This window comes from Mauremys reevesii, linkage group 1 (genome assembly GCF_016161935.1).
Source record: "Mauremys reevesii isolate NIE-2019 linkage group 1, ASM1616193v1, whole genome shotgun sequence".
NCBI classification, from domain to species: Eukaryota; Metazoa; Chordata; order Testudines; family Geoemydidae; genus Mauremys; species Mauremys reevesii.
Genome location: NC_052623.1, coordinates 225,185,568 through 225,199,104, shown reverse-complemented (window position 1 = coordinate 225,199,104; position 13,537 = coordinate 225,185,568). Strand labels below are relative to the sequence as shown.

Below are 13,537 nucleotides of genomic sequence, written 5' to 3'. Positions count from 1 at the left end.
GAAGGAGCGGGGATGTGGGGTTGCAGGGCTCCCGCCAGGATAGCGGGGCCGCGGGACTTGTCGCGCTCCGGGGGGAGCAGGACCGCGGGATTGCGGGGCTCTGGCCGGGAGAGCGGGGTTCCGGGTTTTGGGTTTCTGGCCGGGAGAGCAGGGCTACAGGGTTGTGGGGTTGTGGGGCTCCGGCCGGGAGAGCGGGGCTACGGGGTTGCGGGGCTTCGGCCGGCGGAGTGAGACTGCGGGGTTGCGGGGCTCTGGCTGGGAGATCCGGGCCAAAAGTCAAAAGCTGACATTAACATTGTTTCAGTCTGTGTGTTACTTGACATCGTGCATTTATTGCCACCATAGAAGGGAAGGGCTCTGCATAGACAGAAATTTGCCTGAGCATCAGTAGAAAATGTTAAGTAAAATTTGCTTTAAAAATTAAACCTGGCGCTTTGTCATCTTGTGTCATCATTTTTATTTCTTAGCTTTCAGCTATTTAAGTGAACTCTCAAACTTTCCTACTGATTGTTTACTGTCTGCCTTTGTAGCTCTCTAATCTCCTTCATAACCATCATTGACTTTTTTCCCATAGTATCAGAGACAGTGAGAAAAATAGCAAATAAAGGTACATGACTATCTTTCTATCTCTATAGAGAATGATAGATATACATGCATCTGTCTCACACAGAGAGATGTGATGTATTCCCTGCCGGAGGTATTGGTTACATATTTTCAGCAGTTAACCGCACTACTCAAGTATATCTCCAATGGACACTGCCTGTTTCTTGTAGCTCAGCCACGGACCTGAGTCACTCAGAACACGGGGACAATTTAGGTGAGAGACTCCATGAAATGTTCAACAGTGTCATGAACTTATCAGGCACAGACTGTATTGTAGATCAGCCGTGGAAACAGATCACTCAGACCCGGGGGGGCGGGGGCTGTTGGGAAAGGTGTTTCTAATATTTCCCTCTGGAAGCCCAGAGACCAGGAATCAGTGACCAGTGACTGTGCTGTCATCAGGGACAAGGAACTGGGTTTTCTCCTGGATATTGCTCCCATACTCATTGTCATCCTCCACAGAGAAGAGTGTCAAAGGAAACAAGGCTGTGCCTGAAAAAACAAACCACAGTTTCAAGTAAATTCTTTCTCTTCTCCCACCCATGAGTATCCTTCTGTCACACAAAGAAACCTCCCTAGAGGCTGCTGGAGGATCCCTGTCCCAATTATAGATGACAGAGTCTCGGCCCAGTTGTCTGGGCCAACTGACAAGTGCCCTCTGCAGGGTGCTCTCTACACAAGTGCCCTCCATGGTGCCTCCTCTCTGTGTGTTCTGGGGGGTGGGGGAGAATTTCAAGTGCAGTTCTGGGCCTACACTGCCTTACCATGCAGGGAGCAATGCCAGTGTTGTGGCAAAGGATGTATTTCTTCCCCTGCACTTAATATTGCCCATCTCCCTTTCATTTCTGCCATACCTCTGGGTGCCTGTGGTAACTCCAATTTGTCACTGCGAGCTGAAAGGGCTGGTGCAAGTTAGTGAGCAACAAGTACATGTATTTCCAAGATTACTACATTTTATAGTCTAGAGAAACGAGAAATGGAGGGGCCACAACTTAATAACTGTCTCTCTTGATGCCCATTCAGGGACGTGACTTCCACTGTTTTAGTCACATTGATTCTTAATGACACGAAGACTTCAGAGTGTTTAACCATTAGGGTGACCATATGTCCCGATTTTATAGGAACAGTCCTGATTTTTGGGTCTTTTTCTTATATAGGCTCCTATTACCCCTCACCCCCTGTCCTGATTTTTCACATTTGCTGTCTGGTCACCCTATTAACCATGGAATCAGTTTTTGATAGGAATACTGCTGGAATTCCTTGTATGAGTTCAAAACTGACGTTTTGCTCGAGAAAGGGAGAAGGGTTAAAAGAAGATGCTTCTGGCTCAGCCCAGAAAAAGAATTTCTGCACATTCCTTTACGAGGGAAGACAACCCCGTCCAGCTTTTTGTGCCTGTGTCTTACTGGGAGAAAGCAAGAATTTCCTGAGTTTCTTGATTAGCCTGAACACGTCTTTTAATAAAACAACAGAGAAGCTACTATTCTACAAGTCCTATGTACCATCCAAGTTTGTAACAACCTAACATAACAAGAATACATTAAAATAGTTTAATTAAGCACAATTTTACATCAGTGCTGAGGTCCATCCCCCACATCACTCAGAGCCAAACCTCCCAGAGCTGGATCACCAATCACTGGCTGGGTACAGCTGGTTTCTCTAAGCTCTTAGGTTTCTGTTCTCAGGAACAGAAACTCCAAAGTGCACCAGTAACACAAGATAGTCTTGGAGGCTACAGTGGGAGAAAGCCATGGCTGCTGGCTGGAAAGGAGGTAAAGACGGAGAAGTAGTGCATATGTCTGTGTACATGTTTGCAAGTATATACATATATCTGGGCATTTGTGTTCCTATGTCTATACAATAAATGTGTACATTTATGTGTGTTCATGCCTATATGAAATTAGGGGCATATATATGTATGTGCATCTGTATAGCTGCTGTTGATCAATGTATATAAGCTATGTATATTTAATAGATACCTCTGGTTTGTTTAGCTCTCTGAGTGTATTTATAAACATATATTGTTTTTAGTTACTAACCTGTCAGTAAAGACAGACAAAAATCACTGACAGGAAAATGATTTTCTTGCAGCGGTACTAAACAGGTATTTCTTACAAAGACAAAAGGTGAGAGAATACAGCAGAGCGGAGACAGTCTAGGTTCCAAGTTATAGTCGATATACATACTGGTTTTATCAGAGTTAAAGCAATGGTTTTTCTTTGTAATTAGTACATCCCATTGGGTCCATCTTTCCTCAAACCGTTCTGATTTTTGTGTGTGTCTACCCGTATGTGTTTGTGTCTGTCTGTACAGGTTTACCTGTATTAAAAAAACTTGCACCAGTGTCACTAAATAGTGATATTGGTGCAACCCCCCCGCTCCTGTCTCTGTTCGTATGTGTACCTTATGGGCCTGATCCAAACCCATTGATGTCAAGGGGAGTCTTTTCACTGTTTCAGTGGGCTTTGGATCAGGCCGTAGCTGACCATGTGTTTGTATGTGGCTGAGCATGTTTTGAAATTCTCTGCGGGCCCATGTATGAGCTCTCAGATTGGAGTTGAAAATGTAGTATCATGAAACCAGCGCACAAAGAAACTGCTGATCAAGGAATTGTAATGACATGAGGGTTTTTAAATTAAATGTTAGCTCCCAATGGTTAGGAGGAAATGAACATTTTCAATGTCTCCTACATTTTTAAATGTTTGTTCTCAATGTTCCTGAGCCAGGTTTATCTACTTTTGCTTTCCAGGTTCTCAGTGCAAATAACAAGGGACTCTTATTTTGTTCCAGAGTAGAAATAACCTAAATATATATCCTGAAAAATCTCGATTTTAAAAAATAAATTAATAATTATTATTAATTTTATATTCAAATACATATATGGGACAATCCACATTTAAAATAAAAAGGAAATAGCAGTTCATTAAATATTGGTAGGATCTTACACTTATAAATGGGAACAGATGGCCTGAGTCAGGGCTAGTCTACACTTACCGCGCGGGTCGACGCGGGTGAGGAGTTGAACTATCGCGTCTGATCTGAGCGCGATGGTTGAACTGAAAGCGCTGTCGAAACTCGGTCCACCTCGGCAGCTGGAGTTAGCAGAGTCGACCTTGGGGTTCGACCCCATTCTTAGTGTAGACCAGGCCTCAGATTGATTTTAATGACCTATGCAGATGTAGTAGATATAATAATAATAATAATAATAATAAATAATTATTATTATTTCACTGTTACATAGCAGGTAATGGGCATTCTCACCCATGCACACATGGTTAAATTAATGGCCATATTTGGGGCCAGGATGAACCTTTCTCATCCCCATTCTCCTCAGATCATTGCACCTTACCAGGGAGTTTCTTTCCTAAGCAGTATTGAATAGGAATTGTCCATTGAGAACGAACAATTGTAGGCCATGTGGTCTTGGGGAGGAGGCATTGGGGGGACATCAGTTTGTCTGCCTTCCTTGTGTCTCTCTCTGTGCACCAGGTGACTCTATTCTCTTTCCCACAGATCATGTATCCAGAGGCATCAGGCCGGGGTGAGAATGAAAGCACCATACCCACATTCTCCCAAGATTATAGGCAAAGAGGGATCTGGAAAGAGTCAGATCTCTGTCCTCTCATCAGTGTGGTACCAGATTTAACTCTCCTTCTTTCCTGCCTGTCTCTCTTTTCCCCCATTACTCTCTCTGTGTTTCCCTCTCTCCTTCTGGGAGTTCTCCTTTCCATCTATCTGTCCCTCTGTCTACTTCATCGCTCTCATTTTAAACTTACTGTGACTGGCAGGCTCTTAGTGATTAAGCTGCAGTCAGTGACTCCTTGGGATCTCTTTCATGTTTCAGGGGGAAGATATCCCAGGAGGCATTTATGGAGAATTATGACCCAAGTGTCCTTCCCAAGGAGACTTACCTGCTCTATGAAATAAAATGGAGCAGTAGCAAAAGGCCCTGGCAGAACTGTTGCCATAACACCCTCACAGAGCATGCTGAAATCTACTTCCTGGAAGATATATTTAAAAAGCAAAGATCTGATCCTTCTGACCACTGCTCCATCACCTGGTACATGTCCTGGAGTCCCTGTGGGGACTGCTGCAAGCAAATCAGAGATTTCCTGAAGGCCCAGCCTAATGTGAATCTAGTTATTTATGTAGCACGGATCTACTGGCACAAAGAGGAAAACAATCGTCAGGGTTTAAGGAGTCTGGTGAACATCGGAGTGTCCATCCGAGTCATGGACCTCCCAGGTAATGACTCATGGAGTTAGGGGGAATACATGGGATAGAGATGGGACATGGGGCACTTTGCCTCTAGATCACTAGTTCCAATTCAGCCCTGGTCACAGATGGCTCCACTAAGGTTGTAGAAAGGACTCTGGAATCTTTTCACTTCTAGGTCAGTGGTTCCAGTCTAGCTCTAAGTCTTCGGGTATAGCGCAATGGGATTCAGAGCTTTTCTCCTTTAGGTCTCTGGTTTCAAACTCTCCCCTGAGTGTCAGTGACCAGAAGCCAGTAGCTGACAGCCATTTTTGACCTATGTGAAATGTGCTTGGGTTTGCAGTCCAGTTCCTGGCAGTACAGATCAAAACCACTAAAATCTCCATCCTTCCTGGCCCTTGCTGATCCCCTTGTCTCAGCAGAGAGGCTGGGGCATAAATGAGCCATGAAGAGTCAAGGCCCCTTTTACTGCATGGCTCAAATTAGTCTTGCTCCCTTGAGATTGACTGACCTTTGTGTATGCTGAGTCCACTGATACCTCCTTCTGCCCATGACTGATTTGCTCCATTTCCCCAGCTTATAGCTACTGTTGGAGAACATTTGTTGATGATGAGGACAAGGATGAAGATGATTATTGGCCCAGGCACTTTTCTCCATGGATAATGCTATATTCTCTCGAACTCCAGTCCATCCTTCAGGTCAGTGGAACTTTAGGGAGGGGAAAATTGCATCCAGCAACAATCCAGAGTCACATGCAGAACCCAGTGTCTGAACAGGACAGTTCCTTGACCTCCTTGGAAAGCTCAGTGATTCTGAGAGCCTCTCTCCTGCAGCTGAGCTGTAACACACGGTGACTTCCAAGAGAGCTCAGGGGAACACTAAACGTTTATTGGAAAACTCTCAGCACCTGAGGAGATCAAAGGGCTGGTTGGTTGGAGGAGAAATTTTTTTTTCACATCTTGGTGAAATTTAAACACCTCTATGGTTTGCTTTATTGCAAAACAGCATAAATGTAAAAAGTGTCCTGTCCCTTTAAGGGACAAAAACAACAGGGATTTCCCTCAGCGCAAGCACAAAGCAAGTTCTAGAGCATGGCTAGACAAATTCCAGACAGAGAAACCCCGCAGTTCTTCTCTTCCCTTAAATTCCATCCTCAATCTAGAGACCCTTCTTCCTGACCCTCCCTTGCAGACACAGCTTCCAACTCTACACAGCACATCCTTCTCTCAGAGCCCATCTTCACTTGGAAAAGAGTTGTCAGCAACAGCTCTCCATCCCCCAACCAGAGCTGGTTAACCTCTTTCCTTGCCAACGTCTGGATGTGATTTATATATTCCTTCCCAGTAATGGGGCCATTGAATGTTTCATTGAACTCCCCTGAAATCTCCCTTCTTTCCAAATCACCCATGTCACAGGGTGATCTGTAATGCATAGTCAAGGCATGAAGGGAAAAGCTGGCCAATAAATGATATTTCCATCCCATGGGAAATTCCAAGATGTGTTTTCATTCTGCATTGGAACAAACCCAAGACCTTTTCAGTTTTTGTGTGAAAATCACAAGGAGGTGGAAGTATCAGAGGAGTAGCTGTGCTAGTCTGGATCTGTAAAAAGAGACAAAGAGTCCTGTGGCACCTTATAGACTAACAGATGTACTGGAGCATGAGCTTTCGTGGGTGAATACCCACTTCATCGGATGCATGCATAAGGTGTCAAAGGACTCTTTGCTGCTTTTTAAGAGAGTGAGTGAGAGCACCCTACCGAGAGTAACCACCAGCCCGGTGTGTAGGGCCCTCACACACTCTTCTGGGATACCCAGGCTATGTCTACATTACAAGCGATGCGGCAGCACAGAGGCAGCTCTGCAGATATGTCTCTGTAGATCTATAGCGTAGACACTATGGTGACGGAAAGGGGGTTTCTGTTGCCATGGTAAATTTACCCCCTCAAGAGGCAGTAGTTATGTCAACAGCAGAATTGTTTCATCAACCTCGCTGCATCTATAGTGGGGGATAGTTTCACCTGAGTAGGTCACATACGGTATGAAATTTTCCACAGTTTTAGGTGTCATCTAGTCCCTAGGCTCAAATCCCCATCCTGATTGAGACATAGCAGGGACTTGAATCTGAGTATCTCATATCCCAGGGGAATGTTCAAACCACCAGGCCATTGGCTATTCTGGGGTGGGGTCTCAGTCTCCCCATCTCCCGCCCCCCACTTTTGTTTTTTTTTGCCATGGTGGACCTGAGAGACATTTCCAACAAAATTTCTTCACAACCAATATGTTTCCACAAAATGTTTTATATTTGACAAATCAGCACTTTCTGATGAAAAAACATTTAGTTGGAATACTCCCAACCAGATCTAATGATGAGTCCCTGTGATCATTAAACATGCCTGGGAACCCCGTTGTAATTTGCCCTGGTTTTGAATGAGATTTGGAGCAGTTAATATTTTAGGTGATTGCAGTTACAGTGGGTTCCTCCCATGTCCATTAAATCCCAGAGTGAGTCTAGAGTGCAAATGTTAATCTGCCAACCTCCTGAAAAGAAATTAACTTCAACTGTTGCTTTTCTCACCAGAACATTCCGTCTTGCTTAGAGATTTCAGCAGGTGAGAACCAGACTCCAGTTTTCAGCCTCTGTGTAGAAGATGATCAACAGAAAAGAGCACTCACATCAGCCAATCCCTGATTGCCGCCAGTATCCTGGCCTGGGCAGCCAGCCAGTCTCTGGATGCCATGAGTGTATTGAACCAGGCCATCATGGGGAAGGGATGTTGATAGGACACTAGAATGTTTAATCATTCCAATTTGATTTAGTTACTCGTAGCTATTTCCTTCCCATTGGTTCAGCTTGTAGCCTTTTGAAAAGTGAATCATGTTTAAATGTTTAATGTACAGTGACTGGGTCATGTTAACACCTGTGACTCAGTGTACAGGTTTATTCCATCACAGTTATCACAAGAGTGTCTTGCTTATTCTGCAGCCACTGCCGTTTCACCAAATGAACATAACACTATATGGTTTGCTTTGTGTAAGCAATTTATAAGGAACTAATTCATTATTCGATAACATATGTAAAGACCTTAGAAAGAATTTATTCTCCAGGATTATTTTTCTGAATGACTTTTCTCTTGATAGATTTCTAGGTTTTACTTTCTCTGTCTTTTGTCAACATAACATTTGAATAAAATATCTATAATCTAAGGAAGCACTGCCTTTCTTTGTCTGTTCATTTTCAAAATGTAATTCATGTGGTACCGCTTAATATATTGTTCTAGGAGTTCATTAAGTGGGAGGAGGCACTTAATGGGAGGCTGATGGGGCCTTTTGTCTGGTGGGTGTCTCCCAAATACACACACAGTTGTAATTGTTACATAGTCACTGGCTGTTAGCTAAGGCTGTGGAGCAGATTTGTTTAACTCTCACTCTAAGTCAGGGGTCTCAAACTCAAATGACCATGAGGGCTATATGAGGACTAGTGCATTGAACTGACGGCTGCATCACTGACTCTCCCTCCCCGCACTGCCTCTGGCCCTGCCCCCACTTCACCCTTTCCATTAGGCCCCGCCCATGCCCCACCTCTTCCCACCCCTTCCCTGCCCCAATCCAACCCCTTCTCCAAAGACCCCACCCCAACGCTGCCCCCAGGGGGTGCATAAAGGGTGCAGGGTGCGGCGGAGGCTCAGGGAAGGGAGTTGAGGTGCAGGTGGTGTGCAGGGTGCGGCAGGGGGTTCAGAGCAGGGCGTTGGTGGGTGGGATGCAAGAGGGTGATGGGTGCGGCAGGTGGCTCAGGGCAGGGAGTTCAGGAGAGGTGCGAGATGTGGCAGGGGGCTCAGGGCAAGGGGCTGGGATGTGGCAGGGGGCTGGGGTGTGGGATGTGGCAGGGGATCAGGCAGGGCCTCCCAGATGGGGAGGCAAGGGGGGCAATTTGCCCCGGGCCCCGCAGGGGCCCCCACGAGAGTTTTTCGGGGGCCCTGGAGCGGGTCCTTCACTCACTCCGGGGCCCCGGAAAACTCTTGCGGGGCTGGGCCCCCGGAGCTTCTTCCACTCCCGGTCTTTGCCGGCAGGGGGTTCTTCCGCTCCAGGACAGAAGGACCCCCCCGCCGCCAAATTACCGCCGAAGCAGGACCCGCCGCTGAAGTGCAGCCAGGTCTTTGGCAGTAATTCGGTAGCGGGGTGTCCTTCCGCTCCGGGACCTGCCACTGAAGTGCCCCAAAGACCCACGGTGGGGGCCCCCCGCTGCCAAATTACCACCGAAGACCCGGCTGCACTTCGGTGGCGGGTCCCAAAGCAGAAGGACCCCCCACCGCTGAATTACCACTGAAGCGGGGGCCCCCTGCCGCCGAAGACCCCAGGCCCCTGGAATCCTCTGGGTGGCCCTGGGCTCAGGGCAGGGGGTTGGGGTGCAGGAGGGGTGTGGGATGTGGCAGGGGGCTCAGGGCAGGGAGTTGGGGTGCAGGGTACAAGCTCCAGCCCGGCACTGCTTACCTAGAGCGGCTCTGGGGTGGCAGTGGCATGCACTGGGGCCAGGGCAGGCTCCCTGCCTGCCTGCCCTGGCCCCCGGCCCCGCGCCGCTCCATTCCAGGAAGCAGCTGGAACCGTGTCCCTGCAGCCCCTGGGGGAGGGGGAGGGGCTCAGGGTTCCGTGCGTGCGCTGGTCTTGCCGCTTCTCTAGGTACCTCCCACGAAGCTCCCATTGGCTGCGGTTCCCTGTTCCTGGCCAATGGGAGCTGCGGGGGGCGGTGCCTGGAAGGAGGCAATGCAGGAGCCCTCTGCCTCCTTCCCCCTCGGCCCCGGACCGAAGGGGCATGCTGCCAGCTGCTTCAGACAGCGGCATGGGGCTCTCAATGCCACAGGGGGTAATCCCACGGGTAGGCAGAGGGGCCGGGGGGGGGGCACGGGGAGCTTGACAGACCACATGCAAGAGCCCCGCGGGCCGCGTGTTTGAGACCCCTGCTCTAAGTGATCTCAGTGCCACTACATGGGACAGACCACCACACCCAGGAGCTGTGTGGGTTACACATGCATACAATTGGATAATCACATTCAGTAAATTATAACCTTTCCAATGATACCTTATAAGACCCATCTTGCATAAAATATATCTCAGTTATGCCATATCCATATCATAAGCATATTTCCATAAAGAATATGGAATATGGGGCGTAACATCACACACAGTATGTACATATATGGTTGGGTGGGTTTGTAGGTGTATGTGTGTATGTCTGCAAATGCACTGGACATCATTGCACTCATGCTTCTCTCACTTCCACCAATGTAAATCAGGAATAACTCCATTGCAGTCCATAGATATTCAGTGGTGTAAAACAGGGATAAGTAAAAGGAAAATGTGTGGGGGATGGAGGTGTGAAACACTCCCTGAGGAGCCAACTAAGCCTTTTTTTGTGAATATATGGAAAAGTATTTGCAGTGGTTTTTACTGATGAAGTTTCTAGTGTGAAATTGATCAGTGAATATGAATTAATATTCAGAGGGCACTGTGAACAGGTCCAGGATGCACTACCTAGTGGTGGCGGTCTCTGGTGGTCACTCCACCTAGTGGTCATAATGGGAGAGGTAGGAGATCCCAAGCCCTCCCATGCTACCAGGTTCTGACCCAGGGCCCTGTGACGTCTGTCCGATGTCTTTCATTCTGGAGTGCCCTCCCTGGGTCACTTCCTACCTCCCTCTTTCCTACAGTAGGCTTCAGTTTATCTTAGTAAGCACTACCCAATAGGTTGCCTACCCATCTCCAGTCCACTCTGGATCTGGCTGCATCCTGCTCCAGAGCTCCCAGAGTGGGTCCTTCTCCCTGCCCTGTCCTCCCCCAACTGAACTGGCTGGCTCCCTTTTAAACCCAGCCTCCAAACAAAGCATGCTTGGCATAGGCATGGGTGTGGGGCCTCCTCAGCCCAGAGCTGCTCTTTGACCTTTTGCTGTCCAGTGAGGGTTTTATACACCCTGTCACAAGTGCCTAAAGTGGAGAATTTCCATACTGTTTCATATTTAATTATAATATCATTTTATAGCTATTTCTGTAAGAGGGAAATAACTTGTTATTTATTAAAAAGTAATAAAATCTTATTTTTTTCCAGTCATAACCACTGGAGCAAAGATAAGTGTAGCGAGGTAACCTGTAAAATGTAAAAATAACATACATAGATTCATTGCCAACTCATTGTAGCTACGCTAAAACACACACTATTGACATAAATGGGCCTTAAATTGGGTATTCTTCAAGTAACAGACATATGATAAGTGCATGTATTGTTCACTGTAACAAATATCACTATAGAAAAGTTATGTTTCATGGATATTGTAGCTACAGTGTAATTAGTGCAGTGGATTTGAGGGCAGGTGTATCTGTACAGAAACATAGCTCCATTGTAGCTTTCACGATCCTAGGAAGATCAATTTAATAAAGCTCCATCGAGGGAGGAGCAGAGAAGTTGGTCCTTACTTGGACAGTGCTATCCAATGCATGTATGAGAGCATGCAGCAGCTGCGGTATGTACCTGGTCCTAGCAGGGGACCCTGACCAGTACTATATATGCATGAAGTGTCGCCTAATAGAGCTGCTGGAGGAAAAGATCCAGGGCCTAGAGCTGCAGGTAGAAACCCTGATAGAGAATAGAAGGGGGTTTGAGAGGCTGATGGAGCAATGGCAAGCAGTAACTGAGGGGGAACGCCCAGGGGCACAGGGGGAAGCAGGGGCTGAGGCCAAGGAAGGGGGACCACCAGAGGAGGAAGATGGGCGGTGGAAGCATGTGACCGTGAGAAGCAGGCCAAGGAAAAGGAGAGCCAGTGAGGGGGAAATTGAGCTAAGGAACAGGTTTGAAGGTTTGGAGAATGAGGAAGGGGTACAGCAAGTGGTAACTGACAGTGAGAGGCCAAAGAAAAAGAGGCGGCCAGTCCCATAGATAAAGGGAGGAGTCGATGGAAGTAGCACCGAGTTTGGGCCCAGGAAGATACAGGATGGCTTAAGGGAACCACAAGGGACGATAGGAATGGAAGGAGCTTGCGACCAGGGGAACGGGGATAGGTTAGAGGACCGTGCTGTCCCCAGGCGAAGGCAGGTCTCGTGATTGGGGATTCCATACTGCGAAGGTTGGACAGGCCTGTGACCAGGGCCGATCCGGAGAACAGAAGGGTGTGCTGTCTACCGGGTGCTAAAATACGGGATGTGGACCTGAGGTTGAAAAGGATCCTAAGAGGAGCGGGTAAGAACCCTTTGATCATCCTTCATGTGGGAACGAATGACACGGCTAGATTCTCGCTAGAGAGGATCAAAGGAGACTATGCCAGGTTGGGTAAGACGCTCAAGGAAATTGAGGCTCAGGTGATCTTCAGTGGGATTCTACCTGTCCCTAGGGAAGGGCGCCAAAGGGGTGAGAGGATCGTGATGGTTAATAGTTGGCTGAGGAGTGGTGTTACAAGGAGGGCTTTGGGATGTATGGGCACTGGGAGGCTTTGGGGACAGACAACTGTTCTCAAGGGATGGGCTCCACCTAAGTAGGGAAGGAAGTAGACTTCTAGGAGGGAGGCTGGCTCATCTGATTAAAGAGCTTTAAACTAGACACGGGGGGGAGACGGTCGGGAGAGGTCCTGGTGCTCTCCACGCCAAATTTTCACATTGGGAGTGAGGACAACAAGATAACAGATATAGCCAGAGGGGGGCAGTTACGTGTAAGGAAGAGTGGGGGGACAGATTCTAGATCTACAAGTCATATTGGAAGTACTGTGTCCCTACCGAGTTGGGTAAAAAGAGTGAGAGGAGCCCAACAGGAAAAATTAGGATGTTTGTTCACCAATGCGAGAAGCTTAGGTAACAAAATGGAGGAACTGGAGCTCCTGGTCCGGGTGAAACCGGATATCGTAGGAATAACAGAAACATGGTGGAACGGTAGCCATGACTGGAGTACAGGTATGGAAGGGTATGTGCTGTTTAGGAAAGACCGATGCAAAGGTAAAGGTGGGGGAGTAGCACTGTATATCAATAATGAGGTAAAAAGTAATGAGATAACTAGCGCTGCAATGGACAATACAGAGTCTGTTTGGGCAATGGTCACATTGGGAAGAAAACTACCAGAGCCTCATCCAGGATAGTGATTGGGGTGTGCTATAGTCCGTCGGGATCTAGCTTAGAGATGGATAGGGAGCTCTTTAATGTTTTTAAGGAGGTAAACACTAATAGGAACTGCTTGATCATGGGGGACTTTAACTTCCCGGATATAGATTGGGAAACAAATGCTAGTAATAATAATAGGGCTCAGCTTTTCCTAGACGTGATAGCTAATGAATTCCTTCATCAAGTGGTTGCTGAACCGACGAGGGGATGCCATTTTAGATTTGATTTTGGTGAGTAACGAGGACCTTGTTGAGGACATTGTTGTAGGGGACAACCTTGGCTCGAGTGATCATGAGCTAATTCGTTTCCAAATAAATGGGAGGATAATCAATAGTGCATCTGAGACTAGGGTGTATGATTTCAAAGGGCTAATTTTACTAAATTAAGGCGACTAGTTAGGAAGTGGACTGGGCTAACATATTTAGGGATCTAAGGGCAGATGGCGCCTGGGGTTACTTCAAGTTGAAGTTGCAGGAGTTGTCAGAGGCATGTATCCCGAGAAGGAAAGCGGCTCGTAGGTAGCAGTTTTAGACCGAGCTGGATGAGCAAGCGTCTTAGAGGGTCATTAAGAAAAAGCAGAAAGCGTAC

General features: G+C 47.3%; 1 protein-coding gene across 2 annotated transcripts; it reads left to right on the top strand.

Moving 5' to 3' along the window:
* The first annotated feature begins 2,257 nt into the window (after positions 1 to 2,257).
* Positions 2,258 to 8,021, top strand: LOC120396934 (C->U-editing enzyme APOBEC-1-like). Of its 2 annotated transcripts, XM_039522195.1 has the most exons (5): positions 2,258 to 2,375; positions 4,117 to 4,144; positions 4,448 to 4,848; positions 5,395 to 5,516; positions 7,398 to 8,021. In XM_039522195.1, the coding sequence occupies exons 1-5, from the start codon at positions 2,354 to 2,356 to the stop codon at positions 7,506 to 7,508; spliced, it is 684 nt and encodes a 227-aa protein (XP_039378129.1). In that variant the 5' UTR covers positions 2,258 to 2,353; the 3' UTR covers positions 7,509 to 8,021. The 2 variants fall into 2 exon arrangements, with proteins under 2 accessions (XP_039378129.1, XP_039378120.1); XM_039522186.1 differs by lacking the exon at positions 2,258 to 2,375 and having other exon boundaries at positions 4,117 to 4,236.
* Positions 8,022 to 13,537: the final 5,516 nt, after the last annotated feature.

Excerpts from the sequence above, each read along its gene's own strand:
- LOC120396934 (XM_039522186.1), top strand. The coding sequence starts at position 4,151 with ATGAAAGCACCATACCCACATTCTCCCAAGATTATAGGCAAAGAGGGA. Across the intron at positions 4,849-5,394 it reads CCGAGTCATGGACCTCCCAG|CTTATAGCTACTGTTGGAGA; the intron begins GTAATGACTCAT and ends CCATTTCCCCAG. Across the intron at positions 5,517-7,397 it reads AACTCCAGTCCATCCTTCAG|AACATTCCGTCTTGCTTAGA; the intron begins GTCAGTGGAACT and ends TTTTCTCACCAG.